The 17808-nt window shown below is 41.1% G+C and overlaps 1 protein-coding gene across 2 annotated transcripts in view; it reads left to right on the forward strand.

Annotated features, from left to right (window-relative positions):
* Nucleotides 1-17808, forward strand: part of etfbkmt (electron transfer flavoprotein subunit beta lysine methyltransferase) — a 31955-nt gene that overhangs the window by 8151 nt on the left and 5996 nt on the right. For both annotated transcript variants that reach the window (XR_010019238.1, XM_063058256.1), the window contains one exon: nt 5682-5812. Coding sequence is in view for 1 of the 2 variants with exons in the window: in XM_063058256.1 (XP_062914326.1) it covers nt 5682-5812 (131 nt within the window). In the remaining variant the exon portion in view is untranslated. The remainder of the gene's footprint in view (nt 1-5681; nt 5813-17808) is intronic.

Genomic DNA, 17808 nt, shown 5'->3' on the forward strand with positions numbered 1-17808 from the left:
GTGACCTGCAGGCTAGCAGAGGGAAGAAGCACCTTACACCTCCTTTGGTAGAGAATGTCTCTCCACCCCGTCACCCATATCTCTGTTGTATATGTACCAAATAGGTAGAAGTTAGGCCAATGTAATTTAATATTGAAAAATATATATTTTAGTAACATTCTAAAGAAGACCTAATTTTACGGTGATTGGAGGTAAGTATAAGGGGATGTCAGAAGTAAGTTCTTTTACACACAGTGTGGTGGGTGCATGGAATGACCCTGCCAGGGGTGATGTTAGATGAGAATGCATTAGGGACATTTAAGATTCTCTTAGGCACATGGATGATATAAAAATGGAAGGCTATGTAGTAGGGAAGGGTTAGATTGATCTTAGAATAGTTTATCAGGTTGGTACAACATCATTGGCCAAAGAGCCAATACTGTAAATTTGGAGGACAATTATAGCAAGAGGTAAAAAGAGAAATAGCTAAAAATAAAACACTCAGTGAGCAAGGCTGGAAAAAGAGTTAATGTTTCAGGTCAAAGATCCTTTATGAAACTACAGTTGAGTACCTTCACTTGATTAACTGTTGTGGTTCAAGAAATAGGCCCATCACCACTTCCACAAAGGGAGCCACAGATGGCCAGTTAATGCAAGTCTTTTGAATGTTGCTTGGAAGATGAGAAAAATTTGCTTCCACATAATAACGTATGAATTAGGAGCAGGAATTGCCTAGCTGACCCTTTGGGCCTGCTCTGCCTTTTATCAAAATCTAGCTGATCTCCTTCAGCTCTGTTTTCCTGTACTATCATTTAATATCCAGAAAACTATTGACCTATTTTGAATCAACACCATGGCAGAGTTTCTGCAATCTTCCAAGGTAGAGATTCACCATGCTCTGAAGAACTTTCCCCTGCATCTCAGTCATAATTTGTCTACTCTTTATTATGAGAGAGTGATCCTCTGGTTCTAAACTCTCCAGCCAGGGGAAACTTACCCTCATATCTTTTGAGCGCAGTAAATTTTCAGTGAAATGACTCTCATTCTTCTAAACTCTAGAGACCAAAAGTCTAGTCCAGTCAGACTTGCATCATACAACAAACTCATCATCCCAGACAGTGATGTGGTTAATCAACATTGCAATCTTTATGGTAATATAAAGACAGTGTATACAATACTCCAGATGCAGCCTCACAAAGGTATTAATTAATTGGAGTACAACCTCTTCACACTGTATAGATTATACCATTCCTAATTCCTTATTTCACATGAATGTTGGCTTTCACTAAACTTGAACACTAACTACCACCACTTGAATACTCTGCTTTTTGATCATGTGCACCACAGTGAATGATATTTTTTCCACATAATCTTGCATCTGCCATGCTTTTGCTTCCGCTCAATTAGCTTGTGAATATCCTCTTGAAGGTTTCTACATCCTCCTCCCTACACACAATCCCACATGATGCCCTTCTTGGATTTCTCACTTCATATTCGTGGGTAATGTTGCAGCTCTATAAAACCCTTCTCAGACTACTCTTGAAATATTGTGTTCAGTTTTGGTCACCTCATGATAAGAAAAATGTGTAAGCTTTAAAGAGGGTGCAGGGGAGATTTACCGGGATGCTGCCTAGATTGGAGAGCAGGTCTTATGAGGATAGGTTAAGCGAGTTAGGTCTTATCTGTTTGGAGTGAAGGAGGATGAAAGGTTTTTTGGTAGAGGTGTACAAAATGTTAAATGGGCAGCCAATGCCGTTTTCCCAGGGAAGCAATGCCTAATATGAGAGTATGTGATTTTAAGGTGCTAGGAGGATGTTAGAGGTAGGTTTTTCACAAATGTGTTAAGTGCAAGGAATGCAGTGCCAGAGGTGATGGTAGAGGTAAATACATTAAAGAGATTTTAGAGACTCTTAGATGGCCACATAGACGATAGGAAAATGGAGGGCCTTGTGGGATGAAAGGGTTAGATTGGTCTTAGAGTAGTTTAAAACATCAGCACAACATCGTGGGCCAGAGGGCCTGTATTGTTCTATGTTCTTTTCCAATTCTTTTACTATTCAGTGCTTCACTACAATCAGTGAGGGGGAAAAATAAGTATCAGAAATGGGAGTATAGGAATTTGTCCTTGTATCTTTCCTGCTATTCAAAATGACCACGGGTGATCATTGGCATTTCACCTTGTTTTTGTATAAGGCAAAATATTCTCTCTGGTTACGGTCTTCAGGGGCAGATCTAGGGTTTACTGTTAATTCCCACTCAAGCCTTTGGCCTGTGTTATGTGGCTGTGACTTGTGAAATCAAAATTACTTCCTGTAACATTGGCCCTGTTGCATTTTATTGATTATTCCTGCATTGCTGAAAGGCATTTCTGAGCAATGTCACAGAAAATCGGACAGAGCCAAGGTAAATTCTTCATTCTGTTTTGCTGAAGACCTAGTGACAACAGTAAACAGGTACTATACTATTAAAAGACAAGGGCAGAATTGGTTTGTTTTTTCAGATTTCCCTTGAGATAAAAAAAAAATTCCCTTTAATTTTCCTGCTTAGTTGAGAAATACCTCTCCATGTTTTCAAGTATAATTTAGTTAATTATGTCTATTTGAGAATGCTCTTTAGACTATATAGAAAACCACAATAACAACTATTATTAATACAAATAGTAATTAATCATTATTATATGTATATATAATCTAAAGAGAATTATGTCAAGGAAGTGAGTGATTTTCTCGTAGACACAATCAAGGAAAGCATACACTCAGTGGCCACTTTAATAGGTACACATGTACATTCGCTTGTCAACCAATCATGTGGATACAGCTCATTTCATGAAAACGTATAGATGTGGTCAAGAGGTTCGTTCAGTTATTGTTCAGACCAAACATCAGACAGGGGAAGAAATGTGATCTAAGTGACTTTGACCGTGGAATAATTGTTGGTGCCAGATAGGGCGATTTGAGTGTCTCAGAAACTGCTGATGTGGGATTTTGATGCACAACAGTCTGTAGAGTTTATAGAGAATAGTGTGAAAAACAAAAAGCCTCCAGTAAGTGGCAGTCCTCAGGGTGAAAATGCCTTTTTAATGAGAAATGTCAGAGGAGAATGTCCAGACTGATTCAAACTGACAGTAACTCAAATAACCACGTTACATTAGTGATATTCAGAAGAACATCTCTGAGCAAACATGTTGAACCTTGAAGATGCAGCAGCAGAAGACCACTAACATATGCTCAGTGGCCACTTTATTAGGTACAGGAGGCGGCCACTGAGTGTATATGTGAACGGTGGCATCTGTTAGTCTCGTGAGACCGTGGATCTGCGCCTGGAAAGTCTTGCTTCAGACTGTGTTAGAGCAGTGTGTTAGAGTGTATATGTATGCATGTATAATTTATTGAAAAAATAGGCAACTAACATTTAGGTAACATCATTGGTATCTCTGGACATTCAAAAGTACTTCACAGCTTGTGTAGGGGAAGAACACTCCTGTTTCTCTTGGGACAAAGGCCAACTTCTTACATTGCTTCCCAACAGCCCTTCCTTCAAAGTCTGATCCAAACCATCTGTTGCTGTTTACATTTTATGATCAAGTCTCCAGAACTGATCAGTGAACCTACAACCGTAGCTTCCGACTCAGTGATGATGGTGTTGCAGCTGGACTATGTTGTACTTGTGATAGAGGAAAGGTTCTCCAGTTTATTCCGAAGATGGTTAGATTATCAGAGAGATTAAGACCGAGCTTGTATTTTGAAGAATTTAAAAACTGAGGGGAGATTTGATTGAAATCTACAAAATTCTTCAGCTGATCAGGGAATCAGAATCAGGTTTGTTATCACTGACATGTTGTGCAGTGCAATATAAAAATACTCTAAGTTACAATAAGAAATATAAAAAATTAATAGTTTATGCAAAAAAGTAAGGGGGCATTCATAATCCATTCAGAAATCTGACGGCAAAGGGGAAGAAGCTGTCCCTAAAATGATGAGTGTGTGTGGAATTGCTATTTCACTGAGCTGGAGTGCTTAGGACAGGGATCACAGATTCAAAATAAGGTGTTGGCTGAGAGAAGAAACTTTTTCACTTTTGTGGGTGAATTTTTGAAAATTCTCTAATACAGAGGGCTGTGGAGTCTCTATATCTCAGTATATTCAAAACAGATCAATCATTTTTCAGACTTTAGGAGAATCAAGGAATATGGGGTTATGCAGTAAAGTGGTTCTGGGCTAAAAAGTCGACTGCAATCTGACTAAATGATGGAACACACAAAGGGCTGAATGGCCAATTGCTGCTTCTAATTCTTATGTGTATCAACCTGTATGCAAAGTAGTAAAATACATGAACACTTTATTAATGATCACTGTCTCAACAGCCCAATTGGTTAGAGAATTATAAAGATTCACTACTATGTACTCTAGGTGAAAAGATTTCTTCTATCTCTGTTCTGAATCAGTTCTATATATGTCCTGTCAGCTTCCTTAAATATTTTCAATTCATCAAAGAGTCGTGCTGTATAGAAATATGCTCACTGGGTCCATCTAACTATCGAGTACTCATCTATAGTAATTACACTTACCACTTACTTCGTCGATGGCCTTCTACGCCTTACCAATCAAAGTGCTTGTCTCGATACTTATGAAATGTTATGAGAATCTTTACCTCCACTATCCTCTCAGGCAGTGAATTCCAAATTCCAAAGACCCTTCCGGTGAAAAAATTCTTCTTTAAATCTCCTCTAAACTTCTTAATCCAAACCCATTACATATGTTTGCGGCTTATGGACACCCTGCTATGGAGAAAGGTTTACTAATTACCCTAGTTATGCCTCTCAAAATTGTATACACCTCTATCAGGTCCCCACCCAGCCTTTTCCACTCCAAGAAAATCAAAACCAAATCTCTCTTCATAACTACGCAACTGTGCTTCTCTTCTAACCATGACTGCAATGGTTGGGTAGCAGTTAGTGTAACACTTTACAGCACCAGCGATCTGGGTTTAATTCCCACCACTGTCTTCAAGTCATTTGTACAGTCTTCCCCATGACCTCATGAGTTTCCTCTAGGTACTCCAGTTTCCTCCCACATTCCAAAAATGTACTGCAGATTAGGGTTATTAAGTTGTGGGCATGCTATGTTGGTGCTGAAAGCATGGTGAAATTTGCAGGCTGCCCCAAGCACATCCTTGGACTGTGTTGTTGACACAAATGGTGCATTTCACTGTATGTTTAAATGTACGTGTGACAAATCCTTCTTCTCTTTAATGCTCCATCTCAGGCACCATCCCTCATTGGTGAATCTCCTCTGCACATGCTCCAGAGCAACTGTGTCCTCTCATTCCTATAAACCCTTGAGAGTATCATCTCACTCTCCATAATCTTTCATCACATGACAGATCTTCCAGCTGCCAAGGATCAACCTGGAGACGAGAGGAATCTTGGTACCAGGGATCTGATGGAGAGTGTTGATATTAGATTAAAGGGTGATCTGTCTTAATCTAATCGTGTGTCCTCGCTATCAAGATTAAGAATGGGAAGTAGGGAAAGGTTCTGTTGGACAAGTAGCAGACATAGAAGGAAATATGCTGGAGGAAAGAAGCTGGTATCTGAAAATACGGAAAGGCAACAAGAGAAAATTATTTTACAATGTTATAGTGATTTAGAATTACAAGGAGCCCGAATGTTCTAATTGACTTGTTCTGAACACTGCTCTTAGATACATTCTGGATAACCCTGCAGTCACAAAGGCAAAGAAGGTTTTGGACCTGGGAAGCGGCTGTGGTGCCTCTGCCATTGCAGCTGTTATGAGCGGAGCGACTGATGTTCTTGCCAATGACATTGACCCACGTAAGCATAAGTGAACTGAAAATCAGATCTGTAACCGTGTCTGTAGTTATAAAGGAAACAGAAGTACGATGACCAAGAGTCCTGAATCCGGGATCTGAAACTGGATCACTCGAAAATGTTCAGGTCATGTTGGGGACATATTTCTGTGTTTAAAAGGGCATGCAAGAGAGAATGAGTTGGAGGCTTTGGGGATTCGGAAGGGAATGGAACCATTGAAATTGCTTTGTTGGAACAATAGGCTCAACACAAAAGATTCTGCAGGTGCTGGGAATCTAGGCAGTGGTCCCCAAGCTCCAGACCGCAGACCGATACCGGGCCGCGAAGCATGCAGGGGTGCAGCGGTAGCCGGAGCGCACCCAGCACATCTTTAAGAAAAAAGCCGAACACATTAAAAAAACAAGACTTTTACCAGTATTTACAGATGTGACAGTATGTTAATAGGACGGTTAAAAATGTAACCAAGGCAGTACATGTCTGATAGAGCTATTTAGAAAAGCATATAATTCAGACAACGGTTGTAGAATAATTTCAAGCATGTATAAGGGTTTGTCAAATCTTAAAACACATTCGACTTCATACATTAAAACAAAATGGGAGAACGAAGGAGGGATAATAATATCTGAGGAAGACTGGACAATAATATGGAGGTATCAATGGAAGTGTACCCGTTCACAGAAATGGAGGGAGTTCGGGTGGAAAAACTTGATAAGATATTTTATTACACTCTCTCAGAAATCCCATTATGATAGTAACCCCCTGTTTGCTGGAGAAATTGTGGAAATCAAAATGCAAACCATTATCATATTTTCTGGGAATGCCCTGTTATCAAAAACTATTGGAATGGGATACATAATGCCCTATAACAACGGTCCTCAACCACCGGGCCGCAAAGCATGTGCTACCAGGCCGTGAGGAAACGATATGATTTGGCGATATGAGTCAGTTGCACCTTTCCTCATTCCCTGTCACGGCCACTGTTGGGCTTGAACACACGTGAGGTCATTACCCGTGTGTCATCCATGTCAGCGTGGGAAGGAGATCAACTCCTCCAGCTTGCAAATGACGGTGGGCTGAAAAGTATGTTTGACATAACGTCTCTGCTGGCATTCTGGATCAAAGTCAAGGCTAAATATCCTGAGGTAACCATGAAAGCACTGAAAACGTTGCTTCCATTTCCAACATATCTCTGCAATGAGTGCAACGAAAACTAAATTGTGGAATAGACTGGACATACGGAATCCCCTTCGAGTATCGCTGTCTCCCATCACCCCTCGACAGGACCGTGTTGTTGCAGGAAAACAAGCCCAGGGCTCCCACTGATTCAGCGATATTGGTTTGTTGCAATTATTTTATATGTTCATACGCGGAAAATATGTGCTGTGTGTTTAATATCCAAACATTACTTAAAATGTTATGATGCTATTGACTTATAAGTGACCTATATAACCATATAACAATTACAGCATGGAAACAGGCCATCTCGGCCCTTCTAGTCCGTGCCGAACGCTTCTCTCACCTAGTCCCTCCGACCTGCACTCAGCCCATAACCCTCCATTCCTTTCCTGTACATATAGCTATCCAAATTTTTCTTTAAATGATAATATCGAACCTGCCTCTACCACTTCTACTGGAAGTTCATTCAACACTTACTTCAAGCTCCCCTGTCCTCCTCTGATAATTAACTTATCACTATATTCATGCGAGGAAAATATGCGCTGTGTGTGTAATATTAAATTTGTTAGATAAACCCTTTTAGAAACGAAATTGAGTGTACTAGTCACTTACCACCTATATTCCGGTCGTGATTAAGAATCCCCCCCCCCACCCCCTGAACAGAATCGCCAAAAACGATTAGTAGAGAAAAATCGGCACGTACACGCATGCACACCAGTGCCCGCGCAAGGCTTCATGGTAATTGTCTCTCTGGGGGTAAACACAAAGTATTTGACTGCTCCTCTTGTCGGTTGGCAACCCTACTCCACCCCCAAACCCCCCCCCCCCCCCCCCCCGGTCGGCAGGACTGCAAGAATATTGTCAATATTAAACCTGTCCGCAGTGCAAAAAAAGGTTGGGGACTTTAAATGTGAAATACCCTTAGAGAGTAAGACCATATATTTTGGGTATATACCTCAAGAATGGTTGAAAAGAGATAAATATTTAATGAATGTACTGCTGGTGGCTGGTAAAAAGACCCTTACCAGGAAATGGTTATCACAGGAGAGCCCAATTTTAAATGTATGGATTGAAATTACAATGGACATTTACAGAATGGAGAAGATAACAGCATCTGTTAATCATAAGTTGGAACAATTTTATTCACATTGGAAAAAATGGTTTAACTACGCAACACTTCATAGGCCTGATTTTATTCGCACAAGTCAATGAATATGTTGTAAAAAAAAAGATCACTCCCTACTCTGTACTAAGTTTTCTTTCAATTGTTCTTTCTTTCCTCACCTTTCTATCTTTTAGAAATGCTTGTTTAATGATGAAATTCAATAAAAAATAAATTACGAAAAAAGTCGAAATAAGCAAGCCAATTAATTAGGTGCCGCCTGGCACGTAAATGTCAGCCCAGATCAGAGGCGATTGCGGATTTCACTTGCTCTACATGATGTTCACTCCTCTTTCCAGGGCGCTGGAGCCTTTACCTGTTCCATTGTTTGGTCAATTTAAATGCCAGCCCAGACAGGCTGAAAAGACAGGGCTGTCAGGATCAACATGTTGAATCTACACAAACTTCTAATAAAGTATAGGTGCAGCTGTACTTTCTTTGTAATGACAGTTGTGTGCTGGTCCCAGGAAAGATCCTCTGACAATTTTCAGAGAGAGAAACGTTGATCCTTAATGCTGAAGAATTTGAAGTTATTGACCCTCTCCACCTCAGTTCCCCTAATGAATACTGGCTTCTGGGCAGCACCTAATTAATTAGCTTGTTTATTTCGCTTTTTTCTTAAAGATGTGCTGGATGCGCTCCGGCTACCGCTGCACCCCTGCATGCTTCACAACCCGGTATCAGTCCGCAGCCCGGAGGTTGGGGACCACTGGTCTAGAGTAACACACACATGAAAACATCCAAGGGGGATGAATGCTTTTTATATTAAGTAGTTACATTAAATAAGTAGTGCAGTAAAAACAGAAATAAAAATGTAGTGAGGTAGCGTTCATGGGTTCTATGTCCATTCAAAAATTGGATGGCAGAAGGGAAGAAGCTGTTTCTGAATCGTTGAGTGTGTGCCTTCACGCTTTTGTACCTCTTTCCTGATGATAGTGATGAGAACAAGGCATGATGTGGGTGATGGGGGTCCTTAATGATGTCCTGGATACTATGGAGGCTAGTGCCCATGATGGAGCTGATTAAGTGTACAATACTCTGCAGCTTACTTCAATCCTGTGCAGTAGCCCCCAACCCCCAATACCAGATGGTGATGCAGCCAGTTAGTATGCACTCTATGGCATATCTATAGAAATTTGCAAGCGGTTTTGGTGACATACCATATCTCCTCAAACTCCTAATGAAATGTAGCTGCTGTCATGTCTTCTTTGTAGCTGCATCAATACTTTGGTTCCAGGTTAGATCCTCAGAGATATTTGAAATTACTCACACTTTTCACTTTTGATCCCTCTATAAGGTCTGGTGTGTGTTCCCTCTTCTTACCCTTCCCCCATCCTCACTTTATTTGCCCTTGAAATACAGTATTTTTACACAAGTGAGATCTCATTAAAAATCCTTGTAAATCTCGGTTCGGCTAGCGGCTTAATCTCGTTTGGGTGGGTGCTACGTGATGTGTCCCCTGTTACAAATCAGTACCACGAAATAACAAACAGTACACAATATTTGATTAACCGATTGAGCTTTATAATTCTTAATTTGACCATATGGTTAGTAAAGAAACAAAAAAAAAGAAAAGGGCCCATTCTCATGAAACAGTGGAATGCGTAAATGTTGGAGCTCACTGATAAGGCCGTTTGTCCACCATTGACCTCCTCTGATCATCGCTGACCTTCGGACCCTCGCTCCAAGTCCGCTCCGTCCGGCAGTCTACCAACTCTCTCCGTTCACTTCTTCTCTCCTCATCTCTCCCCAGCTAAAGACCGCAAAATCCCTCTCCCAGACACACAAGAAAGAACAACATCCTGCTCATTGGCTACCATGACCTGTTATCTCTAGACATAACTCAGGTCAGGTCACTCTATGTCCATCCATGGCCTCCTCTACTGTCAAGATGAAGTCACACTCAGGTTGGAGGAACAACACCTTATATTTTGTGTGGGTGACCTCCAACGTGATGGCATGAACATTGACTTCTCCAACTTCCATTAATGCCCCTCCTCCCCTTCTTACCCTATCCCTTATTTATTTATTTATTTATTTACCAACCAACCACTTTCTTTCTCTCTCTCCTCCCTCTGTCCCTCTCACTATATCTTCCTCTGGGCTCCCCTCCCCCTTTCTTTCTCCCTAGGCTTCCCATCCCATGATCCTCCCCCTTCTCCAGCCTGGTATCCCTTTTGCCAATCAACTTTCCAGCTCCTAGCTCCATCCTTCCCCCTCCTGTTCTATAATTTCGGATCTCCCCCTCCCCCTCCCACTTTCAAATCCCTCACTATCCCTTCTTTCAGTTAGTCCTGACGAAGGGTCTCGGCCTGAAACATCGACTGTACCTCTTCCTAGAGATGCTGCCTGGCCTGCTGCGTTCCACCAGCATTTTGTGTGTGTTGCTTATGTTCAGTCTTGTTAGGGAGAGCTCAGAAAGAACAGCTTTTGTATTTGCATCAAAGCTCCTCCTGCACCCAGTCAGTATGTTTTGACATAGACCTGAAGGAATCATTATCGAGTTGGATCCTATCCATATTCATGCAGTGCTCTACTCTTAATGACCAGGAATTCTGGATATTTTATTTTATTTCATTCCTGATGTTCACAAATTGAATGTCTATCTGCGATCAACTGACAAAGGAAACAATGGAAATAATTTGCAAAGGCACTTGATCCACATGGTTCATTGCCTGCACAGATGGGTGATGAATTCAATCACCATGGAAGACTTCCAAAATTATAGTACAAAACAAACCCAAAGACTGTATTTACTCACTCAGCATTTTGAAAGAAAGCAAATGTGGACTGGATACAGTGGGTAGTCAGAAGAAATAAAATGATTTGATCTTAATAGGAAAAACTGTTGAAAGCACAGTAGGAGCCAGTGTTTTATAATGCATAAGGCAAACAACTGTAAGAATACCAGGCTATTTGAGAAGTGTGGGATGTTGAAACACAAGAACTGGCAATCACATGCTTTGCAGAGCTTAAGAACAATTTTCAAATAATTTAAGTTTTAACCCAGAAAGCAAATGTCTATGTGGTTCCACTTACTGAAAATTGTTTGTTCTGTGCATTTCTAATGTAACTAGATCAAAGATGCAGGAAAAACAGGTTTAATATTATCTACTATCTTTCAGTGCCCTCAGATTTGTCTAACAATAGTCAATAATTCCATTGTTTATTCAGTGCTCAAAAAGTAAAAAGTAGTTTGGAAGCATGATGGGTATCTAGTTTTTGGCACTGGTTGGAGAAAAGGTTTTTTCCACTCTGTATAGAAAATGTGAATTTGAATGTACTCTTGGGAATGTGGTTTGATCGTAGATGTACTGTTATACTAGGTACTGAAATTAGTTGAGTGTTGATTTGATTTAACGAAGGCCTACTCTTGTTACGTGTTGCTGAACAAATACACAAAAGATCCAATGGATATGGCCGCACCCATCTTTCTATTTTGCTGGTGGTCCTTACAGTAAGTTTTAGGATTTATAGGGTTGCCAGCCTGATTCTTAGTTACCAGGTCAATAATGGTTAGGTGTTGTCAGGCCCCACTCACATTGCTATCTCCATAGGGAATGGCCATTTTGGATAGACAATGGAGTTGCAACAACCCTTTGGTATGCATACCCTGGTGATAGTATCACCATGTTCAATGCTGACAGCAGTTATGATCTGGAATTCAACACATAAGGCTGGTGGATACAGAGAGGATAAGAGTTCTCAAGTTGCATCAGGTTAGAGGGAATTATACTGCACTACTGTTTTTAAAAGGGAGAGTGAAAACAGAAGACCATAAATTGATCAGCATAACACTGAGTGGGAAAAATACTAGAACCTACTGTAAAGAATGAGATAACAGAACAGTTGGAAACTATGAACTGGATTAGACAGAGTTGTCCATGGATTTCTGGAAAGAAAATAGTGCTTGACAGACCTAATTGAGTTTTTTTTTAACGATGCAACCAGCCGTTGTAGTGTATGGGCAATCCCAATTTTACAGCCATTCAGGTAATGGAAATTCACCCTTACCGAATTCATAAATCTTTATCCAAAACATTGTGATATGGAATAATACTCACTTTCATGAAATTTGTGTGAAAAAGTAAATAAATCAACGCAGAATTTATTTGCCTATAAAAAGGCTTCAATCCCACCCTGGAAGTTTTCATGTTTTATTGTGTTACAACATTGAATCACAGTGGATTTAATTTGGCTTTTTTGACGATGATCAACAGAAAAAAGACTCTTTTGTGTCAAAGTGAAAACATCTCTACAAAGTGATCTAAATTAATTACGAATAGAAAACACAATATAATTGATTACATAAGTATTCACCCCCTTCAAGGCAGTATTTAGTAGATGCACCTTTGGCAGCAATTACAGCCTTGAGTCTGTGTGGTCTGTGTGGATAGGTCTCTATCAGCTTTGCAGATCTGGACACTGCAATTTTTTCCCATTCTTCTTTACATAACTGCTCAAGCTCTGTCAGATTGCATGGGGATCATGAGTGAACAGCCCTTGTCAAGTCCAGCCACAAATTCTCAATTGGATTGAGGTCTGGACTCTGACTTGGCCACTCCAGGACATTAACTTTGTTGTTAAGCCATTCCCATGTAATTTTGGATCTACGCTTGGGGGTCATTGTCTTGTTGGAAAACAAAACTTCTCCCAAGTCACAGCTCTCTTGCAGACTGCATTAGGATTTCCCTGTATTTTGCTCCATTCATTTTACCTTCTACATTCACAAGCTTTCCAGGGCCTGCAGCAGTGAAGCACCCCCACAGCATGATGCAGCCACCACCAGGCTTCATGGTAGGAATGGTGTGTTTTGGATAATGTGTGGTAGTGTTTACAGACATCCCACCTCTCCCGGAGGTTCCGGGAGTCTTCCGCATATCGATAGTGGCTCCCTGACGCCTGGAAATTATATATAATATCCTGGAAATAGATTTTTTTGAGAGGAAGAGCGATTATCCTGATCGGTCTCTCTTCGTGCTAAGAGTGGTCCCCAACCACTGGGCCGCGAGGAAACAATATGATTTGGCGATATGAAACGATATGAGTCAGCTGCACCTTTCCTCATTCCCTGTCACGCACTGTTGAATTTTAACGCACACGAGGTCATCAGTGACCCAAGACGTGCAAAGGAATGAGTCTGTGAACCATTTGTGAATGTCCCCGGTGAATCATCCATGTCAGCGCGGGAAAAAGATCAACTCCTCGAGCTTGCAAATGATGGTGGGCTGAAAAGTATGTTTGACATAACATCTCTGCTGGCATTCTGGATCAAAGTCAGGGCTGAATATCCTGAGAAAGCCACGAAAGCACTGAAAACGTTGCTTCCATTTCCAACATATTTCTGTGAAACGGAGTTTTCTGCAATGAATGCAACGAAAACTAAATTGCAGAATAGACTGGACATAAGGAACCCCCTTCGAGTATCACTGTCTCCCATCACCCCTTGAAAGGACCGTGTTGTTGCAGGAAAACAAGCCCAGGGCTCCCAGTGATTCAGCGATATTGGTGTGTTGCAATGATTTTGTATGTTCATAGGAGGAAAATATGCGCTGTGTTTAATATCCAAACGTTACTTAAAATGTTACGATGCTATTGACTTATAATACAGTGGTCCCAAACCTCCGGGCCGCCAAGAATACAGCGGTGGCTGGAACGCACCCAGCACATCTTTAAGAAAAAGGCCAAAATAAACAAGCTAATTAATTAGGTGCCGATTGCGTCATCTCTGATCTGGGCCGACATTTACCTGCCGGGTGGCACCTAATCAATTAGCTTGTTTATTTCGGCTTTTTTCTTAAAGATGTGCTGGGTGTGTTCTGGCTACTGCTGTACCGCTGCATTCTTAGCGGCCCGGAGGTTTGGGACCACTGTTATAATTGACTTATCACTACATTCGTGCGAGGAAAATATGTGCTGTGTGTTTAATATTATATTTGTTAGGTAAACCCCTTTAGAAATGAAATTGAGTGTATTAGCCACTTACAAGTGACTTATAATTGACTTATCACCTATATTCCTATATCCCGGTCGCGTTTAACATCCCCCCCACCCCCCGCCGTGGGGCAGCCAGTCCGCAAGAATATTGTAAATATTAAATCAGTCTGTGGTGCAAAAAAAAGGTTGGGGACCCCAGATTTAAACTAGCTGGCTAGCTGCCAAGGAACTACGCCATTGAAGTCCTACGTGATGAGGCCAAACTCCCTGTAGACTTGCTTAAAGTTGTAATAGAATAAACATGATAATATAATATAAGTACATATTTTAATGTCACATTTGCTGCATATACCCAACTTGGATTAGACAAAATCACTAAACGAGGTATTACATACAACCTTGGAGGTCAATGGGGGAGGGGGGAGGGGGGATATGGGGTTGCGGGGGGGATGGGGGTGCTACCTCCTTGAATTGAGTTTTTGCAGGGTGGGATGTCTGTGTTTAGTCTGATGGCCAAAATGCTCAATTTTGGTAACTTTGGGGAACCTTCTTCCATCTGACTTCAGAGTCTCCCACATGCCTTCTGGCAAGCTCTAGCCGAGATTTCTTGTGAGTTTTTTGCAACAATGGCTTTCTCTTTGTCACTCTCCCATAAAGTGTTTGATGGCTCTGGGCCTGTATTCACCAGAATTCAGAAGAATGAGGGGTGACGTCTTTGAAACCTATGCCTTGATAGATTGGATGTGGAGAGGATGTTTCCTATGGTGGGGGAGTCTAAGACCAGAGGACATGGCCTCAGAATAGAGGGGCATCCTTTTAGTGCAGAGATGAGGAAGAATTTCTTTAGCCAGAGTGGTGAATATGTGGAATTCTTTGCCATAGGCAACCGTGGGGGCCAAGTCTCTATGTATATTTAAGGCAGAGGTTGATAGATTCTTGATTGGTCATGGCATGAGGGGATATGGGGAAAAGGCAGGAAATTGGGGCTGAGAGATAAATTGAATCAGCCATGATGAAATGGCGGAACGGACTCAATGGCCCAAATCTTTTCCTGTATGTTATGGCCTTATGATCTAAAGCTGTGACTGGTGAAGCACCCAGGCAATAGTTGTTATATACACAGCCTCTCCCATCTCAGCCACTGAAGTTTGTAACTCCTCCAGAGTTGTCATAGGTCTCTTGGTGGCCTCCCTCACGAGGCCCTTTCTTGCACGGCCACTCAGTTTTTGAGGACAGCCTTGCTCTAGGCAGATTTACAGCTGTGCCATATTCTTTCCATTACATGATGATTGACTTAACTGTACTCCAAAAGATATTCCGTGACTCGGAAATTTTCTTGTATCCATCTCCTGACTTTGCTTTTCAATAACCTTTTTGCAGAGTTGCTTGCGGTGTTCTTTTGTCTTTGGTGTAGTTTTTGCCAGGATACTGACTCACTAGCAGTTGGACCTTCCAGGTACAGGTGTATTTTTCAGGTGTATCATTGACCTTCATTTAGTATGTGACTTCTAAAACGACTTGGCTGCACCAGTGTAAAAGTTTGTGTGTTACTTTAAAGGGTGGGGTGAATACTTATACAATCAATTACTTTGTGTTTTATATTTGTAATTAATTTAGATCACTTTGTAATGATCTGTTTTCACTGTGACACGAAAGAGTCCTTTACTATTGATCAGTGTCAAAAAAATCCAAATTTCCGGGCGGGTGGTGGGGGGGCAGTGTGAATACTTTTTATAGGCGGTGTGTGCAATTCTCAGTTTTTTTTCTATTATTATGTATTGCATAATACTGTTGTTGCAAAGTTAACAAATTTCACGACATATGCTGGTGATATTAGACCTGATTATGATGTTTTTCCATCTTGTGCTTCAAAAGGAAATCTAAATTTACCTGCACAGGAAATGATATAAAAACATCTTGCATTCAGAAAGTGAAGTGCACACAAAATGGGGCCAGAACACTCCCTACCAGGCATCCATAGGATGTCAAACTTAAATACTGAAACTAAGGTCAAATAATTATTTCGTTTAGCCTTAGATAAAGGAAGGATAGTCTCAGATACTACACTTTGTAGAGATCTATTTTCACTTTGATATGAATGGGTCTTTTCCTGTTGATCAGTATCAAAAAATAACAAACTAAATCCACTGTGATTCAGTGGTGTAAAACAGTAAAACATGAAGAGGGATAGATAAGAGTTGACGTGGATAGGCTTTTTCCATTGAGAGTGGGGGAGATTCAAACAAGAGGACATGAGTTGAGAGTTGGGGGCAAAAGTTTAGGGGTAATACGAGGGGGAACTTCTTTACTCAGAGAGTGTTGGCTGGGTGGAACGAGTTTACAGTAGAAATGGTGGAGGCAAGTTTGATATTGTCATTTAAAGAAAAATTGGATAGGTATATGGACAGGAAAGGAATGGAGGGTTATGGGCTGAGTGCAGGTCGGTGGGACTAGGCCAGAGTAAGCGTTCAGCATGGACTAGAAGGGCCGAGATGGCCTGTTTCCGTGCTGTAATTGTTATATGGTTATATGAAAATTTCCAAGGGGGATGAATGCTTTCTGTAGGCACTGTATCTTGATGGAGGCTCTGTTGACATTATTGAACTTAACATTGTTTGCAGGTTACACACATCAAAGTTGCTGGTGAACGCAGCAGGCCAGGCAGCATCTCTAGGAAGAGGTACAGTCGACATTTCAGTCCGAGAAGGGTCTCGGCCTGAAACGTCGACTGTACCTCTTCCTAGAGATGCTGCCTGGCCTGCTGCGTTCACCAGCAACTTTGATGTGTGTTGCTTGAATTTCCAGCATCTGCAGAATTCCTGTTGTTATTGTTTGCAGGTTTTTTGGTTCTCAGGCATGGTTCCTGAAAACCAGTAGATGTTAGGAAGATTGTGGTCATTTCCTCCCGTTCTTCATAGGCAGCCTCTCAGGATCAAGGATGGCTTGTTTGCACTGTAGTTTTCTGGGTTCTCAGAAGATGAGATCAGTATGTGAACTGAGAAATTTTCACTGATGGAATAAGATTACTTGACTTGGGTACATGTGAGGGGATGGTAGTTCTGAAGTTATTCTCTCCTTCCACTGCTTACACAGATCTTCAGTTTGCTTCCAGAATATGGGTTCAATTTCTTCATCCCACTCTGAATATATCTTCTCCATTTCTAGCAGTCACAAGCCATAGATTCCCAAGACTCAGTGGGGGATGTTGAGGATTTGAGCACTTTCTTGAATGTTTTCCATTGTCCACCTAGTTATCTCTTACAAAGGGAGAACTTGAATAGAATCTGTTTCATTAATCTAGTGTCCAGCATGCCAACAATGTGGACTGCCGAGCTTAGCTAACTGAGCATGCTAGGTTACTTCACATCTGGACTAGGTGATTTTCTGCTTTCCCTCTGTATCAAATTTAAAGCCCATTCAGAATTTCAAAAATGCCTTCATTTACTGAGACTCTACATTATCATCTTCCTTGGTAAAGTATTAATTTTGTACCTCAGCCATGCCCTGTGTATAACAGCAATAGCTCAGGGTGAAAATAAATAAAAATGACATTCAGTTCTAGAGCATAAGTACTGAAGAGATATACAGTATATTAAACAGCCTAACTGTATGAATTATGAAATTATGAGATAAATGGACATCCTGTCAAACAGTAATTAAACCTAACAAGCAAAAAAGTGGGAATGCTTCTCCCATAATTACAGCAGAACAACTTCACCTCAGT

The sequence above is a fragment of the Mobula hypostoma genome, chromosome 9 (genome assembly GCF_963921235.1).
Source record: "Mobula hypostoma chromosome 9, sMobHyp1.1, whole genome shotgun sequence".
In the NCBI taxonomy this organism is placed as follows: domain Eukaryota; kingdom Metazoa; phylum Chordata; class Chondrichthyes; order Myliobatiformes; family Myliobatidae; genus Mobula; species Mobula hypostoma.